Genomic DNA, 23,670 nt, shown 5'->3' with positions numbered 1-23,670 from the left:
AGAAAAATTGCCAACCAAATATCCTAGAATGAATTGCGTCTTGTTTGCAGTAGCACGTATTAAATGCATAAAATACTGTATAAATAACTTACATGTTGTGAAGTGAATGTCCAAATGCACAGAATTGTATTTATATGGATTAATTCCTACATCCTGAACATTAATTGTTTACCTCCCCTTTAGCTTACGTAGGAATTAATCGTCTTTCCCTTCTAATTTTTGCTTTTTTAAACGGTCCCATGTCTTACATGTGTTCTTGTCATACAGTCAGTGCCGAAGCTTTTATTTATCTTCAATTAAGAAGTCTATTTAGAAAAATAATGTGAGTCGGATTTTCAGTGATGCCCCATTCTCTTTATCCTCATAGCCCACAAACCAACCCATTTGTAACAGTACTACACCATTTGTGTGAATATTATGTCAACATAATGATGTTTCGAACTCGCCATAAGAATTGATAATTGTTAATTGTGAAGTGTATGATACTCCAATCAATCTATTAGAAAAAGGGGAAATGAAAATTCCTCTTCATGAGTTCAGATTGAGTAAATATACCGTAGACACGAAGTCAAACACTGAAGGTACTGTATGTAAGTGGTTGGCAGTTTCGTTTCCGTGATCTGAGTCTTGAAGAAAAGGAGGATCAAGGCCATTTCATCATTCATGACGACGTGCTGAAGGAGACCGTAAAAGCAAATTCTCACGTCAGTTTCAGAGAACCCGCCGGTCGGTATCAATCATTTCCGAACATGTTCAACTACGGAAAGTTAAGTTCCACACCTAATTACCACAAGCAAAAGCGTCGCCTAATTGCACAAGCCAAGGAAACTCCTCGTTCGAATTCGCAAACCGCGATAAACCACTGACTTCCATGGACTAAGTCAGACAACCACAAGGGCGACTCAAGGTGGCTAACATCTTTGTTCGACGTGCAGCCATTAAGGAATTTCTATCAGGAAAACATCAGACGACAGCGTCAATTTGGAGAGGAAAATATGCATCAGAACTGGACAGGTGTCATTTCCACCGGTGAATATACATTTTCTTCTGCAAATGATGGGCCAGTCTGTGTCTTTCGTCAGAGAGGTTCCAGGTTCGATCCTCACTACATATGGTACAAGTATTCCATCGGGCGCCTATCAGTGGCTGTGTGGGACTTTATCTCTGCTGACAGATTTGTAGACCTGCACTAGATTGATGGGCGTCTTACAGGTGCGTAATGTAAATTCACAAGTTCTGTTTGCGAACTTTATCCTAATGGAGTAATTCATTTCCAGCATGATCGATCATCTGTTCATATATCAAGAGTTGTCCAAGAATGGCTGGCAGAGCAAAATAATATAGAGATAAAAAAAATTGGCCTCCACGTGCAGCAGATCTTGACACGACAGAAAATGTCTCGGTAGAGGTAAAGAGGTTTTTGAGAGAGAGATGGAGTAATGTAGTTTCTAGATCTTCTAACGACCTCTGGGATTTAGTATTTAATGCTTGGGAAGCTCTTGCTGTGAATGACATGAACTATATCAATAGAATGATAGAACAAATGCCTCGTCGAATGTTAGAGGTTGTTGAAACAAATGGCCACTGGACATCCTATTAATAAGGATTTAGTTTCAAACAGCCCTTATAAAGCTACACTTCATCCATAAAATGAATGTGAATATGTGATTAAGTATACAAAGAAACTTGAGATGCAATTATTGATTTTTTTTTTATGTATTTTGATGGGGATTTGATCTTTCACCCTTCACCACGTGAAGCTGAAAAACTTTTTCTACTCCTACCTCTCACTGGCGGTTACTGCCTACCGATATCTTGCGTATAATAAGTGTCAAGCTAATATTTCATGCATAGCATTCCTAAGTAATTACAGACTATATACAAAAGAGATACGTAATTACTATCATTGTTTGTCATCATCAAGAAGATGTCTCTTGCATAGAAAATGTAAGCCTTCATTATTGAGTAAAGAAAAAGAAAAAAGTAAATAAAATACAATGTAAAAGAAAATACAATAGTCGAAAATATATATATATATATATATATATATATATATATATATATATATATATATATATATATATATATATATATATATATACAGATGGTGAACAGAAAAATGGAAACACATGAACGAAATAGCAACTTACCAGATTAATATGATGTCGGGCCACCTTTCGCCTTCAGAACAGCCTTGATGCGACGTGAGATGGAGGCATAGAGGTCGTGAATGGTAGCAAGTGGAATTTTACACCATTCCTCGTGCAGGGCATCGGCCAGTTCTGTGAGAGAGAATGGAGGTGGAAATCGTCGCCGGAGTCGTGTTTCCAAGACGGACCACAGATGTTCAATTATGTTGAGATCTGGGGATTGGGCGGGTCAGGGAAGTTGTTGAACTTCATCCCGATGTTCCTCAAACCACGCTGCAACAATGCCAGGTTTGTGAATGGGTGCATTATCATCCTGGAAGATGGCATCATTGTCCGGGAACAACATCCGGACCATAGGATGCAAGTGGTCTCCTAAAATTGCGACATAATCGTTGGCAGTGATTCGTCCGCTAAGTGTGACCACAGGACCCAATGAAAACCATGATATGGCGGCCCACAGCATCACCGAGCCGCCGCCATGTTTCACAGTTGGGCGGAGATACTGCAGATCATAAGCTTCTTTGGGCGTTCTCCACACATAAACACGACCCGTGGTTGGGAATAGGGTGAAGGATGACTCATCCGACCATATCACAAGTTTCCAGTCCTCAACGGTCCAAGTTGCATGGTCGCGGTACCATTTGCGGCGTGCGAAAGCGTTATGGTCCCTGATGAGCGGTTTGGCTCGTGCAACACGACCCCGTAAGTTCATGTCATGTAATTCGCGGCGGACTGTGAATGTCGAAACAGGGTGGGGGAGGTGCTGATTGAGTTCCTCCGTCACTTGCTCCGCAGTGGCACTCATGATTCTGCGTGACAATGCGCTTTAATACCCGGCGTGACCTGTCACTCATGATTTTCTTCCGCCCACTGTTCCGCTTCCCCGATGTGGTTTTCCCGTGTGTTGTGTAGGCCGTCATCACCTTCGGCACTGTCCCAAGCGACACATCTAACACAGTAGCCACTGCCGTCACACTCACTCCACATAATCGCGCACCAACAATTTGCCCTCTTTGAAAATCTGAGAGGTCTCCCATTTTACACTTCCTCCGTCTGCTGCAACCACTGGACACTGCTGTTCCACTGCGCCTGACGTAGTATGGAGACCGACCTAACACACCACCACCAGCGGTCCGGCGCTGTGGGCGCCACGACACCACTGCCAACCCATACATCTGACGTGTTGCCAACTACAGGTGTTTCCATTTTTCTGATCATCTGTATATATATATATATATATATATATATATATGACAAAGTGTATATACCAATAGTATTCAAAATTTCAATCGGCTTGCGACCTTGAATTTGAATTGAATTAAAACTGTCACTTTTCATCTCAGTGAGCCCAAAAATTATTAATTCAGCTCTAGTATTGGTCTTTTTCGATTATTTTTAAAATGCCCTCATGTTATTTTTATGAGGACTTTGCACCCGCATATCTCAGGTAAGGTGTGACCTATAAGAAAACGCATACAGAGGAGAAAACAGTTTCTTTGCAAATACTTTCGGAAGAGTAGTTTTTTATTATTATTATTATTATTATTATTATTATTATTATTATTATTATTATTATTATTATTATTATTATTATTATTATTATTATTATTTGGGTAATTAATATTATGGGAAAACACGTAAGGAGAACATTTTTTTCTTCTTTTGCAAATACTGTGAGAAGATTTTTTAAAATTATTATTCAAGTAACCTAAAACATGAGAAAGCAAAATGCATACAGGAGAAAAAGTTTATTTGCAAATACTTTGGAAAGAGTTTTTCTTATTTGTTCGAGTAGCTTAAAACATATGAAGGAATTCACACTGGTTATGTAAACTAATATAATTTTTTACGTATAATGTTTTACAAAATGCTTTTTACTAAACTCAGTATAATCGTTATGTGATTAAATTTAAAATATACAACACTGCTTTTTTTTAATTCCATATTTTACTATTACAATGATAAGAGTAGATATTTAAGAAATTCAACCATAATTCAAGTGAAATTATGAAATATAAAAATGGCAAGTGGTTGATTAAGAATTAATAGAATACATTTTCTCCGGACAGTAAATTAAATCCTACATGAATAAATTACATGCCAATATTGAGAGAATGTGTCCCCCAATAAATGAGTGGTTAAGCTCGTTGCCTTGTAATCAAGGGGTTCCGTAGAGAAGACAATGCCACACTACCATAGGTTCACCTTGCCTTGGGACCTTGGGGTCAAACACCTACCTTTGGGCAGAACACCACATCATAATCACCATTGAGAGAATTAGGCCATTTAAAATTACGTTGTAACTTTTATAACTTGTAGTACCTAAACTGCTACTTAACAAGAGCTGGTATGTTTGCAAATTCTACCTGCCTGCCGGCTTGTTTCCTTGTTAGAAACATAAGTTAGTGCGGGGGGAGGGTATTTAGAGCACAGGGGCGAACAGTATACAGGGCGTTTCAAAACAACACCGACAACGTTTGGGAGCTGACTCCTGACACCAAGATAAGACAAAAAGTATAGATCAACCTAGGTGCACAAATGCTTCCTTTCGGAGTTTTAGGCTGCCGAAAAAATGAACTTCAAAGGTCCATAGTTTCAATACTATGGGATCTACCGCATTCGGGTCAAGACTTCACTGAGAAACTAATATGTGCGCTATCCAAAAATACATGTTTCAAAATCCTAAGGTACTCATGCAACAATTTTTATAGAGGGAGTTCGGCTACGGGCACATAATTCGAAGTGCTCACCAACTACCTCTATAAAAATTGTTGCGGAAGTACTACAGGACTCTGAACCTTGGATAGTTGCATAGGGCATATGCTAGTTCCTAAGTAAAGTCTGGACCCGACTACGGTAGGTCCCATAGTTTTGGAGCTATAGACCTTTAAAGTTCATTTTTTCATGTTTTCGGCTATCTATAACTCCGAAAGGAAGCATTTGTGCACCCAGGTTGGTCTGTACTTTTTGTCTTATCTTGGTGTCCGGAATCACCTCCCAAACGTTGTCAGTGTTGTTTTAAAAGACCCTATAAATACGGGCCTATATATATATATATATATATATATATATATTTGGAAGTGATTTCAAGCTAATTCGTATTCAGAAACAAACTTGAAATGAATTTCAATCTTATCTTTAGACCAGAATTCCTTTCATGTTAGGGATTTAGGACATAAATATGGACCAGCTTTATTCAAGTGACAAAACCTGTACGACAATTTTAGGGGATCCATTAATGCATCTTAAATATCTTAAAATACATTTCAAATTCTTAATTAAATTTTAACTTGGTTCCAAAACAAATCTGATAAAATTTATCGAATTTTGGTTATTATTTTTCGATGCTTCTTAACCACGCCTATTGCTTGGAATTCAAATATTTAAAACAATATTAACTAGAAGGATTATACATGTTCGTATATAACCTTATTCCAGTAACTTAATCACTGAAGCGCTGTATCATTGGATTCATTGATTGATTGATTGAGTTTTAATGGTGTCATCAACATCGAGGCTATTTGTCCCTGTCACGATCAATAAGACTGCTAAAAACATACTGCTTTAAATAAAATTTAAAAATGAATATAGTAAAAATACCGAAAAAATGCTGCAAATTAGTAATAAAACAGAGAGAAAATAATAAAAATACGAGTATAACAAATATATAACAATATCAATAAATAGTTATGGTAACAATAGAGAAAATATATATAAAGTTAACAGTAAATAGTAAAATAGTAACAATAAATAAAATATATAACTGTCCTTTATCCACTTTGAAAGGCACCAACCTCGACATCTCGCGGGGGGGGGGGTGGCTCAGTGGTAGAGCGTTCACCTCCGGTGCTTGGGGTCCCTGGTTCGATCCCAGCTCGCACCGTATAGACTTTGTGGTGGACAAACACCGTGCTCGTGGGTTTTCTCGGAGTTCTCCCGTTTCCCTTCACTTTCTTTATTCCACCATTTCACTCATTTCTCATTATCACCGTCTCCTTTAGCCTAACCGGCATAACCGTGGGACGTTAAACTTAGACTTCATTTCATTTTCTCGACATCTTGCGAACACCTAACAAGTCCACTGTTTCCAAGATTCTTGTTCACAGCCATCTAGTCATCACAATCTCCCCCTATCAAACGCCGGTATATCACAAACTTCCCCCATTCTACATACAAGCATCACACTATCTTATCTAGTGAGATCCATGTCTTCGTCTGGAGAGTGGTTCCTCGGAGTCCGTGCCTGTTACGTCAGCCAACGATTTTGTTCAAAAATAATGGGTGATCATTATGTTTTGGTTGTTCAGTATATATATACTCTTGTGCCCTATCTATATTTATCGATGAAATATTATTATTATACTTGCACATTATGATTCATTTCACTATGCACTGGGAAGCTGGGAGGAGTAATCAAGTGGGAAATAATCGTTCTGGATGAGTGATGAATAATTCTAGTAAATTATCGTCAATTATGGACTTAGCAGAAATGATGCTCGATGAAGTTATTTTCGTCCAATCCTGACAGTTATATATATCTGTCACTGATTAAAAATCACACTGTACGGTAATGCAGTTCTCCATGATAAATACTTAATACTAAATTCTTCGTTTTACACTTGCTTGTTCTCTCTCTGGTAATTCGAAAAATTTTTGTTACAAAATCATAATGAGCCTAGCGATGGATAACAAAAAGGGGACGAAACAATAAATTGCGGAGTTACTGAAGGCTTAGAAAGATTTAATCTTTCTTTGTTTTAATGGCGTAAGAAAAATTACATGCTTGTCAGTGGTTACATTGATGTTATATTGAATAAATAACTGGCGTTACATTCTACATGGAAAATCGACGTGGATGAATATATATGGTTCTGGAAATTCTGCCTTGATAAGAAAAGTTCGATAGACCTTGCAGCTTTTCTCACGTGAACTAAAAAATATAGTATTCTGGATTTGGCAAAAAGAAATGATTATGTCATTTAATGATCATGTATTGATTATATGCAAAATAGTGCAGAGAACCAAGATATTTTTTAATAATTGTGATTACATTCGTGCCAGGCAGAGGTTCTTCCAGCTTCATTCTTAAATTGAATAAAGCATTTTATTCAAGATGATCTCGTAATAAAGTGTTTCTCTGTGTGCTTACATGAAAAAAGAAGTTTAGTTTCTCTTATGAGCAGGCGTCGGACCTTCCTATAGTTTGATTTTGAGAGTAAAATTGCATTGTTTAATACAAAGAAAGAAACTATAATTCCGTGTTCCTTCTTCCTAGAATATTTATGTTTCCTCTTTCACACGAAAATGAAGTACAGTATTATAAAAGTTTTATTTATTTATTTATTTATTTTTAATCTTCTGGAAAATACACTGTCGTTGCTAGAAGTACTTAAAAGATCTGGAAGCAGTTACGATAGCTAAGTGAAATTGTTTTATCAATACAGTTCTCGTAATGCAAATAGATCATAATTCCCTATATGTTACCAAAAACTATACTGAATCGTCAGTTCTTTCCAAAGTTTTGACAAAAGAAAACCTAGCGTTGGAAAACGCTTTTGCTGGGTGCAGTACAAAGGATTTTGGAGATGCATGAAAAAATTAGTCACCCCAGTGCGAGAGCAAGCCTGCGTCGGTAAACAGGTACAGATGGCGTATTGGTCGAATCACATGGCCAAACGTGCCTACACTGCCTCGAGACGATCAGAGGGCATTACTGTGGAGTGACACAGAACCGATTGAAGCGGTGTGTGTGCGGCAAGATGGAAAAGAGCGCGGACGTGAGGGAGTGGCAAAAAGGGGCAATCGTGTTTGGCCGTGCCCATGGCCACACAGTGATGGAAGTTGTCCGATTTGTTGGTGTTTCGCGGCGGACTGTTCATCGTGTCTACAAGCAGCGGTGTAACACACGTAGCCATGAAACACGACGTCAGAACTGTGGTCGGAAAAAGATCCTCATAGATCGGGCCCGAAGACGTGTTGCCAGGCTTGTGAATCGAAATCGCTTCCAAATCCGCCAGGAATTACTGCAGTCCGTGATTGTAGGCCCAGTTCAACCTGTCAGCGAGAGAACATTGCGACGGGAACTGCATGCAATGAACATATGGAGTCGGGTACCTCGCAAAAGACCACTGCTCACACATGCACATAAAATTGCTCGTCTGCAGTGGGCCAATAATCATCAAACATGGACAGTAGCAGACTGGCGCCGTGTCATATGATCTGACGAATCACGATTTTGCCTGTATTCGAATGACGCCCGGCGTCGTGTCCACATGAAGCATTTTATCCGCAGTGTGTGGAAGGTCAGGTGCAGGCCGGGGGTGGGTCTGTCATGTTCTGGGGGCATTTTCGCACTATGGGGTGGGCCCGCTCATTGAGGTGTCCACGAACATGAACCAGCACGTTTATTTGGACATCCTGGACGAGCAGGTTTTGCCCTTTAGTCACTTTTTTCGCTATGACTTTGCTATAGACTCTCCCATTTTTCGAGACGACAACAGCAGGGTTCACAGAACTGGACCCATATGTGACTGGTTTGAGGAACACTCAGGTACCCTACCACACCTCGAATGGCCCGCAAAATCGCAGGATCTCAACCCAATTGAGCATCTGTGGGACCAGTTGGAGCAGCGGGCGAAACATCGACATCAGCATCCCCGATGTTTGGTGGAATTGCGTGATCGTATCCTCCGTGAGTGGGTTCAACTGGGTGTGACGGCCTCGCAGACCCTTGTGGACTCCCTTCCCGACCGCATCCAGGCGGTTATCCAGGCCAGGGGCGGCGCAACACGGTATTAACGTAAGTACCAAGGGGGTGACTAATTTTTTGTCCGGGGTGCTTGTGTATATATATATATATATATATATATATATATATATATATATATATATATATATATATATATATATATATATATATTAATTTCTTCTGTGCAATTTGCTTTGGAGGCGCTGTCTTTAATATTTAAGTTAGATCTATTTAACTATTTTTCTTTTATCTACATATAGAAGAAAGTAAAGGCACATATTCATTCATAAGAGAAATGGCTCACCTTGAGCCTCCGTATTTATTACTTTAATTGAATATTTTCTTCCTCTCTGGAAATGTCATCAGCACCAATTTTATCACCAGATCCCTACTTCTCCTATTGTAAGTTTTATTTCCTTTAAAGAGCAATTAGTGCAAAGTATTCAGTGTCTTGCTTTTAATAATTATCCCTGTATTTTTCGTCAATTCACTTTTTTAAAAAAAAAAATGTACACATTATTAATTTTTACGGAATTCCACAGTATGCCTTTAATTTGTGCACTTCATGGTTGTTCGTCGATTTATTTTTGGATGCTGTAAATATTAATTCCACTGGCAGATTTAACACTTCACAAATTTTGTGAATTTTTGAACTACTTGATTAAACACTTACCTTGGCTTGTATAGTTTGTCAGTGAGATTTCTTATGAAATGCAGTTGTGCATTTTTGTTGGCCGCAGATGGGAATTTGTGAAATAATTTTCAATTGACAGTTCAACTCCAAGTGAGGGCAATGTGTCAAGATCCAATTTTTGAAATAAGTAAATATCCTCAGAAAACTCCTGATGAAATCTTCTATAGATTCTTTAATAAGACTGTTAATTTTTTTATTTTTTTATTTTTTTTTTTTTTTAATAACAGAGAAGTTGTTAAACTGGAAATGATCTCTCTATAATGATGACGGAGGTATTGTAGTTGATTTCAAAATCTTCTCTGTACACACATAGCAGAAATTAAAGATATATTGAAGAATTCTGTATAAATTATTAATGTGAGAAGTGTTTCTGTAAAAACTGTGAAATGAACGGAAATACATGGACATTTATTAAGAGCCATCAAAAATCGAAATGAAGTCAATGAACTCTTTGCACTAATTGTTTCTTAAAGTAAACAAATCTTACAATAGGAGATGTAAAAGTAAGGATCTGGTGACACAGTAAGGAAAATAGTGCTGATGACGTTTCCAGAAAGGAAGGAAATATTCAATTAAAGTAATGAACAGGAGGGACAACATAAACCACTCTTCTTACCTTTCTTTTATGTTTATAAGTTCAAAATCATTTTAAATTTGCCTTCTTCGCAATTAATTTACATATAGTTTATATTTTATGTGAGAATAACGTAAAACAATAATACTAGTAGTCGCACATGAAGTTTCTGTCATCCTGTTATAGGGAAAGTACGTTACTTTTGTGGTTACGTTATGGTGACATTTGCTTCTTCTAGATTTATCACAGTACTGCGCAATATTTGATTTTTCTTTATATTTACATTTCTTTTGCAGATAAAATTAATTAGTTATCTCTGTAAAGAACGTTCAAAATGTTTTTTTTTTCTCTGACCATGTTTATTTAGTATATAGTTCTTTTACAGATTTTTCGTATCTATTTCAGTATTGGTTTTACTGTCGTTTTAATCTCTCTCTCTCTTTTTCTAAATCACTTTTACACTGCATTCAGGAGTATTGGCTTCGAATGGAAGTGGATACTACTCTGGATTTTTTCCCTAGAATTTGAAGGAAAAGAAATCACGCCAGATCTGAATAATATAATGGATAGGGCAAAAATTTCGTGTCCCACTTCCTGTTGAGAGTTACATGATGCAGTTGGTCTGTAGAGAAGTACGTTGTCATTAAGGATTAGAGCAGCTTTGCTGACTACCCTCTGCTGGTACTTCTTCAGTGAATATATTGCTTAACTATATTGTGTATCGTTTTAGCAAATTCTCTGCTAGAGCATCAGCCTTCTCATGTGAGATAGACAAATGATTGTTTCATTTGTGCTCTCATTTAACTATCTTTAATCTTTTAAAATTTTTGATTTTTACGTCCTATGTTTATGCCTTCTAGGCTAAAGAAGACGGTCATGATGAGAAATGAATGAAATGGTGGAATGAAGAAAGTGGGAGGAAACGTGAGAACCCCGGGAAAACCGATGCACACGGTGATTGTCCACCACAATTTTCACATGGTGCGAGCTGGGATCTAACCAAAGACCCCAAGCACCAGAGGTGAACGCTCTACCACTGAGTCGCTGCAGCCCCAACTATCTTTAATGTTCTCTTAGGTCTCTGCTCGAAACGCTTCCAGCAATGATTGATATAATGATGCCTAATAGATACTTCTTCTGTACTGTACAATATTGTCATTTTCATATGAATGAATACAAACTTTTTTTCCTTGGTAAAGTGGGAACATTGTCAAGAAGCAGTCAGGGGAAGAACTGTTTCAACGGCGCTCTTATATATATGAATTACTATAGTGAAGTGAAATTTTGCTGCTTAGTGTTCTTTATATTTAGTTTTAAATTGTCAGGATTATTATTTTTCTTCTTAATTTGCACTACTGTAATGATTTACTTTGCAGAAGTTTGTAAGTGTGCCTTTCTGAAACTATTTCTGATGCTTGTACTATTTACAGTTCACTAACGCCTGATGCTTCTTGAGCACTAATCTAGAGAGAGTAGCGTCATTAATAAATTTGTTTTTTTCAACTGTTTTCGTACTTTTTTCATATAAAATAGAATTAACTAACATTAGATATTACTTTATCCGTTGTATGTTTAACAACTTAATCTTTCTTCAGAGATTTAGTGATTACAACTTATTTTTTTTTAAGTGCTCTTGAGATAGGAGGTGGGGAAGTAACATACAATCCACTAGATGTTGGATGTCAGCAGCTAGTGCTGGACGTTCCAGAGGGAAATCGTGTCATTTTGAATCATAAGGAGCAAGGTTGCCGATCTCAACTGTGGCGAATGACTGGAGATGGCCAGTTACAACACGAAGGCAGCAGTCCACCACGAGACCCTAGGAGACCATCACTAACTCCTGATACAATTATGGTTAGTTTCTTTATTTTTTATTTATTTATTTACATATCCATCCATCCATCCATCCATCCACGTAGAAATAACCAAAAAAGTAAGCGCCAACTAGTGTTTCATTGCACAATTGTATTATCAACGAAGGGTTTCCATGTCCCAAAGTGATCTATTTGCCGACTATGAAAAGCACAAAGAAAAGTGTTTTATTTTTAGAATATCCATGTTCGATACGTATTAAAGAGCTAAAATGATTATTTTAATCTTCATCAACTATATTATCAACCTTCCAATAAAAAAGGTGGCATTTTTGGGACAAAAAAAGTCTATATGTTAGTCAAGAATGATGTTCGATCATCAGGGGAAAAACTGACTAAAATTGAATTTATAAAATTTCTGATATTAACTGTTGTGTATACCTGTAATTGTTTAATGTGGTATTATTGGCTATTAAAATAGGTTTTCCATCCTAATTGAGCATTTAATATGAAAATATTTTTTATAAAGCACAAAAAGTAATTTATATGCGGAAGAAAGAACCAGATTTCGCCAAAACCTGGAATAATCTAATTCTCTGTAAACGTTTAAGGAAAATAAGGTTTGAAATATATTTCCCTTTAGGGTGAGATTGTACATGACAACTTTTACTTCAATATTTTCATTAAGATGCTTAATAATGCACATACAATAATTAAAGCTGCTTGTGGTCTATTTGCAGAATTCAGTGGCACTATCTCCTACCTGAAAACTTCATTGTCATTTGACCGGTGTTTTAAATCAAATTCTTGAAACCGAGTGTAAGTTAATGGTGACATTCAATTTATGAACACGAATTCCTAATTGACATAAGAAAATGCACCATACGGTTCCTTTAAACCGTCACATGATTAACATTATTGTCCAACTAATGTTTTATTACGTGCTACTTAATTTGAAACATTGTGTTTTTGTGGTCTAATTGCGGAGCTAGGCTACGAAATTAAAAATAGATTTCAATCGCTTAAATATGAAAAAAAAAAAAAAAATACAATTATATTTCCAAAAAAGTAGCATTAAGGAGAAGATGTAGAGAATTACGTAGACAGAGTTTCCTTGGCTGACCAGTTAATCACACTTAATATTTGTCCCAAGAGACCACTTTCACATACGTGTGTGAAGTTGCCCCCGTACCTTCAAATTTCAACTTGAAACAAAAATAAATCATTTGCTTTTTGTTTGTTGTTGACGAAAATTATTAAGACATATTTACACTTTCACCCCCCCCCCCCCACTTTCACTTTAGATCCAAACCTGAAGTCAATCATTTGTGATTGATCGATTTTAAGGGGAAGAATGTTTGTTTCCAAAATCAACGATATATTGATTGTTTTGAAGAAAAATCGAAAAGCATTAAACATATTTTAATAATAAAGCTGGTGATCATCTTCACACTTGCCCAGTACTTCCAAATTTCATTCAAAGTAGAAAGCAGAAAGCAGTATTAAAAAAAAGGAACAGAATCAGTAGCACACGCAGAAGTTCCTCAAGGGGGGTTCATACTCCCAAGTTTATATAATTTCAAGTATATATATCTTTTACTTCTTTTACATAACATCTTGCTCAAATTAGATTTCAAATCCTGAAATCCCTACCCTTGCGTACGCTACTGAACAGAATAATATTCTTTTAAAGGAGCGCATATCGTATGATAATGCAATACATTTTATTGCTTTAAAAATTGAGAAAAGGAAAAGACCAATAACAGTAATAATAATACCTGGGAAGAATACAGATTTGATAATGAACCAGTATTTCATTATTTTATCCTAAACTTTGAAAATGAGAATTGAAACACTACAACGAATACATATTGGATAATAATGCAATGATTTATAATAGCTTTATATATTATAAAATGAGAAGGAAGAATAGATGTAGAATTCAAACACTTTAGGTAGTAGTAAAGCTAAGGATGGAGATGTAATTCGTTTAAATTCCGAAACTACCGGTTTCAAAATAAATATACATGGAGCAGAAACGATAACAGATAGTGATAACAGTTTTTTGGAATCGATTAAGTGTTCTAAACTTAATCACCATTTTCTCTCTTAACCCTCTGTTCAAACCGGAAGTGACAGAAATCATTCACTTCCAGTTTTAACATTGATTGCCATAGACAAAAACTGTAATACGTAGATATCGAGAAGCGGTTTTCTGTAATCAATTAAGCGCTCCAAAAATATATATCTCCCCATTGTAATCTAACTACTTCCGGATTTAACGCTGATTGCTATAGAGTAAAAACGGTAATAAATAGAAGCAAATTCTTGCAATCGATTAAACGTCTGGAGAATACAATCATTTACATCCTGAAGTATCCACTCAAACTGAAAGTGGTAGAATTCCGCTACGACTTTAAGTTTCAATATTGCTCTACATACAACAAAAACGATAAGAGTCCGGTTCCAACTTTGATCGTCATAAAATGAAAACTGTATTATGTAGTAAGAAGCGATCATCTGTAATCACGTTCGCTACGTTACGAGTCACCGCTGGCACGTGCGATATTTCATTTCTTTGCGGTACTATTGTATGCATTGTATTACCTCTGTGCGTTTGTGATTTTTTCGTTTCTACAGATTTTTAACATTACTAGCATGACGGACAAACCTTCAACCAGACACACAGTGACTCGTATAGCACTGAGATCCAAATTCGGTTTTACACTACCGTATCTAACGCGTTAAGCATCCTAAAAACATATTGCATCTCTACTCTAATAGCTGTAGCAAAACCAGGAGCGATATAAATTTTAACCACTTATGATTTCAATAATAATTAAAAAATATCACGCCATTGAAACCAAACACCATTACCTGGTGTACACGTGACACTCTTACTTGATTAATGTATAAAGAGAGAATGAAGCACTATTTTTATTCAATCTTTGTTCCATCAAATAGTATTACTCTCTTTCTTCTCAATTTGTAATACATAAAGCAATTTTAAAGCGTTATTATCTAATCTGTATTCGTTGTAGTGTTTCACTTCTTACTTTCAAAGTTTAAAAGAAAGTAAGAAATACCGTACCAGTTTCTTATAGAATGTGTGTCGTGTCAGGTATTATTATTACAATTATTGGCCTTTTCCTTTTTTAACTTTTATAGCAATAAAATGTATTGCACTACCATAAAATACGTGCTACTTTCAATTAATATTATTCAGTTCAGTAGCGTACGCAAAGGAAGGGATTTCGGGGTTTGAAATCGCACTTGAGCAACAATTTATGTAAAAGAAGTAATATATATATATAAACACTTGAAATTATATGAACATGGGAGTCCGAACTCCCCTTGGTGAATGTTTGCGTACACTACTTATTGTGTTCCTCATCTCATTTTTAATGCTTTCTGCTTTGAATAAAATTTGGAAGTGCAGGACAAGCCTGAAAATGACCCCAACCTTATTATAAAAATATTTTAATGCTTTTCGATTTTTTCAAAACAATCAAAAACACGCAAAAAAACAAGTGGTTGAGGTTTTTTTTTTTTTTTTTTTTATTTATTGAAATTTAATATTTAAAAGACTATTCATGGCTTTGGATTAATTGTTTTAACAAAAGAGACACTGACCAAAGCTTAAAACTTTATAACAACATTTATATATATGTCTGTATTTTCATTAATTTCGATCGTGTCTGAAGAAGGATATGCTAGATATCCGAAACAGTTACAAATTATAATTTAAAATAAAGTAAAGTTTTAAGCTTTGGTCAGTGTCTCTTGACCCACGCAACTTTATTTTGTAAATGGGTCTTATTATTTTTCGAAACAAACTATTTTCTCTCAAACTAATCAACAAGAAACGAAAAACATACTTGACTTGAGTTTTGAATCAAAATTTAAAAGTAGAATAATCAGTGTGAAGTGGCCCAGCAAATGTATTCTGTAAGTATCTCTTTTTGTTTTTCGATTTTTTCTTCAAAACAATCACCGACGATCGAGAAAGAAACACCTTCATCAACTTTATTTCGTAAATATATCCTGTTTTTCGAAACAAACTACTTTTCTTCAAAATAATCAACAACAAACCCATATCAAACGATTGATTTTGGTTTCCAATCGAAATTTGTATGTAAGGAGACCAGGGTGAATTGCCACATCCGAAATTTAATGTATAAATCTCTTTCTGTATTTTTGAAATAAAGATGTTCTCTTCAGAACAATAAATAGTAAAGAAAAACCAAACGATTAGCTTCATTTTTCAACCAAAATTTGGTTGTGAGGCCAGTGTATAGTTGAATTACCCATTTTTTGATGGGTGGGGGGGCAAAAGCTACTTATGGTTTTCGAAATAAACTATTCTTAAAAAAAAAATAATTAAAAGCAGATATACGATTGATTTTAGTTTCAATCGAAATTTGTCAGTAGAGGGACCAGGGTAAATTTGGCCGTATTCCAAATTTGTTTTGTAAATATATCTTTATGATTTTCGAAATAAAAATTTTATCTTCAAAGCAATCAATAACAAACGATTGGCTTCGGGTTTGGATCAAAATTTAAAAGTAGGGGAAGGACTGAAAGAGTAAATATCTCTTCATAATTTTTGAAGGAAACTATTATTTCTTCAAAAGAATGAATAACAAACGGAAAACAAACGATTGGCTTGGATTTCGAATCAAAATTGAAATGTGAGTCGAGAGTAAAGTTAGCTACACCCCAATGTAAAATTAACTGTTTGTAAATATCTCAGTACGTATATCGAAACAAACGTTTTCTTTTCTTTCTTCAAAACAATCAATAACAAACGAGAAACAAACTTTTGACGTCGGCTTTAAAACAAAATTTGAAAGTGGGAGGCCAGTGTGAAGTTGCCCCAACTTTATTTTATAAATATTTTTTGAAAGGTTTCGAAACAAACGATTTTTTCTTCAAACGAATCGATAACAAACAAAAAAAAACGTGCGATTGATTTTGGTTTTGAATCGAAATTTGATAGGGGGGTGGGCAGAGTAAATCTAATTTAATTTTGTATATATCTCTATGTTTTTCGAAACAAACGATTTATTATTCAAAACAATCGGTAACAAACGAAAAGCAAATGTTTGCAGGCCCGTATTTATAAATTGTGCGCCCGTGTGCTCTAGATAATTTGCCGCCACCTTCCACACAAACTTATGTCTCAAACAAGGAAACAAGCCGTAATTTTCAAACATACCAGCTCTTGTTAAGAAGCAGTTTAGGTATTACAAGTTACAAAAGTTACAACGTAATTTTTAATGGCCTAATTCTTTCAATGATGATAACGATGTCGTATTCTATCCAAAGATAGGTGTTTGAACCCAAGGTCCCTGGGCAAGGTGAACCCATGGATAGTGCCATTGCCTTCCATGGGATGATGATGACTTACCAAGGACGGGACCTACAGCGCAATTGGGATCCGAACCTCTTGTGTCCCCACTGGGAATCGAACCCTGGACTCTTTGATTACAAGGCAATGAGCTTAACCACTCATTCATTCGGGACACATTCTCTCAATACTGGCATGCAATTTATTCATGTGGGTTTTAATTTACTGTCCGGAGAAAATACATTCTATTCTAGAGAGTAGCCTACTAGAGATCTAACGGGGACGTGATTTTGAAGCTGGGATTGGCTCACATTCATCACTGAGACACCAATAGTTATTGGTGGTAACTGATAAGAAAAATAACTGTTTGCATTATTCACCATCAGCAATGGTTTAATATCATCCATAATAATAATACAATAAGCTGTCTGTAGCGCTTTTCAACTCGAGAACAATAATAGATTGAAACATAAAATTTTAATATCTTTTAAAGCTCTAAGAGAAATGATCCAAATGACTGTTTCAGGTTGCTAGGTCAGAGTTGAGCTGAGATATGGGGCTGCAAAGTCCTCATAAGAATAAAATGGAGCATTTTTAAAATAATCGAAAACGACCAATATTAGAGTTGAGTTCATAGTTTTTGGGGTCGATGAGATGAATAGTGACAGTTTTAATCCAATTCAACTTTAAGGTCATACTCCACTCCCCAGGGAGGGAGCGAGGTTTTAAAAATAATCGAAACCGACAGATACTAGTGTTGAATTCATAGTGTCCGAGGTCGCTGAGTTCAACGATATCAGTTTTCATTGTGTTCAAGTTCATCCTCAACCCTTGGGGTAAGGGAAGGAGAGGATGACTTTTTAAAAATAATCAGATAAGCAAGTTAATTAGTAACTACTGTAATTAGAGCGAATTAAACATATTAAGATATTTTCTCGCGCTTGCGCGGAACTTGCGGGTTGCTAGTTTTAAATATTTCTTTTTTGTGAATTTTAAAAAATCCAAAATTTTGTAGCCCACTAAATTCTGCCACCCTGTGGTCGAGCACGGAATAGCACTTACGCAAATACGGACCTGAATGTATCACTTCGGTTCTGAATCAAAATTTTAAAGTGGCGGGTGGGCATTTCGTACACGTCTTTCACATATTTGCTATAGTTGTTATCAGAGCTCATGTGATTTCAGTTCAAGGGGAGAAATTATTACAATTACAATCCTGGATATTTTATATATTCTATTAAAATTAAAGTTAACGATAATTTTAAGTTATTGTATTTTTAACCAAAGAGTGTACTGCCTTTTTGCTAGTGTCATAATAAAAGGCTTATGGTGTTTTTTTTTAATATATCAATTTCGATTTAATAGGCCTAATGAGCCTGCTATTTTTGGTCACTAATATCATTTTTTTAGCACCATAAATATTTATTTTTGCAGAGTTTCTCGAAAAGTACACAAAAGGTTTTATCCTCACGTATGTCATTTTCTTAGGTTCAACTAGATTTATCGATTAATATGCATATCTCATATTTGGACAATAAATGTACAATAATCTATTGTAGAATTTAAGGAGAAAATCTAGTTGTTTTAGAAGTATATTGATACGAACATTTTATAAACCTTAAGTGTAGAAATAGATTATTCCATGAATAAATTACTGTAAAATTTCATGTAGTTATATTATTCCATCAGTTTCAGTGTATACAGGAAAGCCAGCTCATAGAACAAAATATTACTGTTAGGAGTAATATTAATGGCAAATTCTTCCCTGCAGCTTATGCTGATAAGAACTATGTCAAGTGAATATAAGAAGGCGTAGTCATTTTCGTGAGAAAAATAGAATATGATTAACTAGTAAGGTCGAACTATTTTTAGAGAAGAAGTATAGATTCTGATGGAAATGATAAGATACATCTACCCCTGAAATAGGATTTACCCAAGAAAACCCAAGCCAGTATGGCCGACTAGCGGTAAACCTTAAATCGCACGATTGGCAAGCAGTGATGCTATCTACTGTGCATGGTTATATTGTAGAGAATGCAGAGGTTGGCAAGCCTTATTACGCATTTAGACCACAAATTTCTTAAGTCAGTCAATAGACCACCAAGATTCCGCCAATAGACCACCTCAATCTGCAAATAGGCTACTTTCATAAAAGTAGATAATGAAAAGTGGTCTTTTTGCTGACAAATTTCCGCAACTAGACCACTTGTATATTACTATCTCTCTCTCTCTCTCTTTCTCTCTCTTTCTCTCTCTCTCTCTTTCTCTCTCTCTCTCTCTCTCTCTCTCTCTCTCTGTAGCGAGCTAGCTAGCGATAGATAGATAGATAGTGTTCTATACGCTAAGGAGCGTCGAGCACATCTAAAACGTGACCCAGTGGTGAGGCTACATACCTTCATGTGTGCACTTACAGCGTTATTTCTTGATCTTTGTTGTTCTGTATATGTTACTTTCAAAGCTGGAAATGTCATAGTAATCAGATATCAGCTGCGATTGCCTCTATTACACCTGTTATTGTTGATTGAATGAAATGGACTATGCTTTTATATTATATTACCCTAAATTATTTTATTTTCAAACAATACCAATTTGCTTGGAATTGAAGAACCTTGAAAAATATATGCTGAAAATTCTTAACACCGATCTTCTACTTGCAGCGGTCTTCTTCTACTACTCGAAGAACCGATGACAGTCAATTTTCTGTGTTTGTTTTTATTCCTCGATCATCATGTGACGAACTGTCATTATCTTTAGACACTAATTTGAGAAAAACATCCTAATCTGTAGATATTTTGATTGACGAATTTTCGTGCAAGAAAGTGGGAAGTAGAGTTGAGTCCTAGTTAGTAGTAGTTGTTATTAAAGTTCTCAGCACCAATGCTATATAAGACGTAGACCTTCAGTTTAATGTGGAATCGAACCGCCGTAATGCAATCAAATTTAAATATTCTCCCACCGAAAATCGAACAAAGTACCCCGTGCATCAAAAGTGCTAGCCACTAGACCAGTGGGGAAGGGAGAGACTAGCCAGTCGGTAATGACATCTCCAATATTCACAAATTCAAACGGTGAATGTGAGTATTAATTTACAACAGTCGTGTTGTTTCCAACATTCACGGCAACGTGTTCGTATGTTCAGTTTCTCTGCTGTGTGCACATAAGCTAGTTTTCATATGTTAGTAAGACTTGATGCATTTTATTTTCTGTTCATAAAAGGAACATACTTAACCTTTTCCGTCAAAGCTTGCCTTATTGTAAACATAAAATTTGAACTGAGATATGTTAGGGGAACTGTTTGAAAATACAAAGGATGTTCAAGGTACCAAGGATTATTACCTTCACAATAGAATTAGGTGTTTTTACAATATACTATACAACAATGGATTAACTTCATATTTTCTTGCAGAAAAACGTAACATGAAAATAGAATAGATAATGGACATTGATAATTGCTCTCCAAGTGTCCTTCTGGATAGATATGTATAGATCGTTCTGGATAAGAATAGTAAACTTCCACCGCGCAGCACAGAAGTTCAGTTGAGAACTTTCTCATGGCTATATGGCGCCTTCATTCCGGGAAATCTGGGTTCGATCCCTGGTTGGAGTTCATGTGATTCATACCTATATAAAGCTGTAGGTTCACGTCTCATGTAGCCTCGATGTTGAAAAGGAGCATTGAGTTCCAAAACAATCAGTCAACAAACATAGTTGATACCTGTAAGCTTCATTACCTACCAAAGGATAGATCTGCCACATTATGTGAAGTGAGGCACCAATGAAGGTAAAACACCGTCGTCTCAGAATAAGTTCCGGTGAGGACTTTCCTTTGCAACATGGAGTCAGCAGTCATAATGCAAATGTGCAGCGGACAGAGTGTCATCATATGGACATGATAATCTGCCAGCGTGCGAAAGAGGCTCTTCAGAAACATGCATGTAATTGGTATATGGACAAGTATAATAATCAACGTTATCTGTTCATCATTACATGTTTGGAATTATTGTTTTTCCTAGACATATATTTTTAGAAAACCAAGCACTTCAAATTTCTATATTCACAAAAAGTCAGCTCATCTGTTTAAATAAAAGCGAATTTGTGGATTACTTTTTCTTTAGAACGTGTAAGTTAGTTTCTTTAAATAAATAAATAACCTGGAACAAACTTGGATTAAAAGTAGTCTACTACAACTTAGACTTACTTATTTGTTATTCCAAAACTATATTAGGAAAATGGAAATAAGGGGCGTTATGGATTCATACATTACGCAACAAATGTTTAGTCAAAGATTGTGATATTACTACGAAATGGAGTTAATTTTCTTCACTGCCTAAACTCCCATGTACAGTGTGAAAAGTGGCAAACAAATATGTCTTTAATGATGAGCTAAAATCAGTTATGAAATTAATTGAATATAGCTCCTCTGATGCGTATTTAGTGAAGTTCAATTATGAAAAATCTTACATGGGAATAATAATAATAATATTAATAATAATAATAAGAAGAAGAAGAAGAAGAAGAAGAAGAAATAAAATAAATAAATAAATAAATAAATAAATAAATAAATAAATGGAAGAACATAGCATTTATAAGTTTCAGTTATTCGTAGGACCTTTTTGCAAATTGAGAACTCCATATACGAGTCCTACTTTATTAGGACGAGGAAACCGGACTTAAATCATGATCAAGGCTCATTAGATAAAAGCTGGAGTTATATTATCAAGCTAAGTAACATTATCAGATGCTTATAAGTACAGCTGATTAAGTGCAAAAAATGATTTTTCACACCGTTCTTCAGAATTTTTGACAAAAATTTCTAAAAGTATAAGAAATGTACAGGGTGTCTCAAAAGTCCCCTCACATAGGGTAGCTCCATTATTATGAGAGTTACAACAAAATGTAACAGGAAAAACCATCTCCAAATATGATGTTTTCAATCTAAAGTGAAAAAAATTTTTAAATCTTATGAGTAGTTTGGGCTGTACACTCTTGGGCTAACACAATGTTAAATGAAAATGCAACGTTGCCATTTACCTGGAAACACAACACAAATGAATGAATTTACTGTTTGAAATGAGAGCTGGCCATCGACATACTAGCGTAAAAGACAGTAACTTCATTCACATATGTTGTGGGTCCTGGTAAATGGCAATGTTGCATTTTTATTTAACATTGGCCGCATAAAGAGTGTACAGTCCAAACGGCTCGTCCGATTTAAACATTTCCTTCATTTTGAATTGAAAACATCATATTTAAAGATGGTTTTTTCCTCTTACATTTTGTTGTAACTCTGATAATAACAGAGTTACCCTATGTTAGGAGACTTTTGAGACACTGTGTTAATTATAGGGACTGACTACTCTGATTTATTAGTAACACCACAAACACTTTAAACCATAGTTTACTGAGTACAAAAAAAAAAAAAAAAGTTTCATACTTCTATACAGTATTGTTGTAGACAATTTTTCATTAGTGCAAGTAATGTATTAAGGATAAAGATTGATTACTCTGATTTCCTATGGAGGTTTGATTTGCATATACGTTTGAGTTAAAAAAAAAAAAAAAAGTTCCGCGTCCTGATTAGCCTACAAATGGGTGGTTTTTCGAAGTGGGTAAAAGTTCTTAAGATTTCCTTGCAGTCATTTTTGAGAGTTGTTTTAGTGGAATACATAGATGGAGATAAGGAGATATCAAACATAGATATCAACTCAATGAATATAATACCTAATATTAACTCAATTATGTCATCTGCAATTGATTTTTTCCTGTTTTGTTATATTCATTCCTTTTTGCTTGAATCGTAACGTTTAGAACTGTTGCAACAGATACGTGGTAATATTTGTCTTATTTAACGTCATTCCGCGTCGTTTTTCGACTACCTTTGTTGCCTGCATACACATTCATTCTTTCTCGCACATTCGCACCTCGTGAAATTAAGAAAACACTAAACACAATAGATATTCCTCACAACAAATTATGCACAACTTCGCATTTAAAAAAGATTACATCTCTTTAATACTGTACACGCTTCGCTTCAGGTTTCTAACTAATACCGTTGCTGCTACGACCAGGAATACCATTAGCAGCCAATATTTCTTTTCTCCTATCGTGTGCCCACTACTACCTACCATAGTAGTTTCAGTATGTAAACGCTCCAGTAAAGTGGCGAAGTCAAGACCATTTTATGAATGCTGATGACTTAAACTTTTCACATTACTGTAATTTTGTCCGCTAAGAATGCTATATGGGGCTATGTTGATTATCAGTGTCGTTATCTGTTATGTTACAAACAACGAATTTATCAGCCTTTAAGTACTGTAAGTTGAAAACCGTTCCGCATATGAAC

At 35.5% G+C, this 23,670-nt stretch overlaps 1 protein-coding gene across 6 annotated transcripts in view; it reads left to right on the top strand.

Moving 5' to 3' along the window:
- Vps13D (vacuolar protein sorting 13D) overlaps window positions 1–23,670 on the top strand; it is a 571,041-nt gene that overhangs the window by 439,746 nt on the left and 107,625 nt on the right. For all 6 annotated transcript variants that reach the window (XM_081740126.1, XM_081740128.1, XM_081740131.1 and 3 more), the window contains exon 56: window positions 11,795–12,020. In XM_081740126.1, coding sequence (XP_081596252.1) covers window positions 11,795–12,020 — 226 coding nt within the window. The remainder of the gene's footprint in view (window positions 1–11,794; window positions 12,021–23,670) is intronic.

The sequence above is a fragment of the Thermobia domestica genome, chromosome 15 (assembly GCF_964235325.1).
Source record: "Thermobia domestica chromosome 15, izTheDome1.hap1.1, whole genome shotgun sequence".
NCBI lineage: Eukaryota > Metazoa > Arthropoda > Insecta > Zygentoma > Lepismatidae > Thermobia > Thermobia domestica.
The sequence above is the reverse complement of the archived record's forward strand: the minus strand, read 5'-3'. Positions and strand labels throughout refer to the sequence as shown.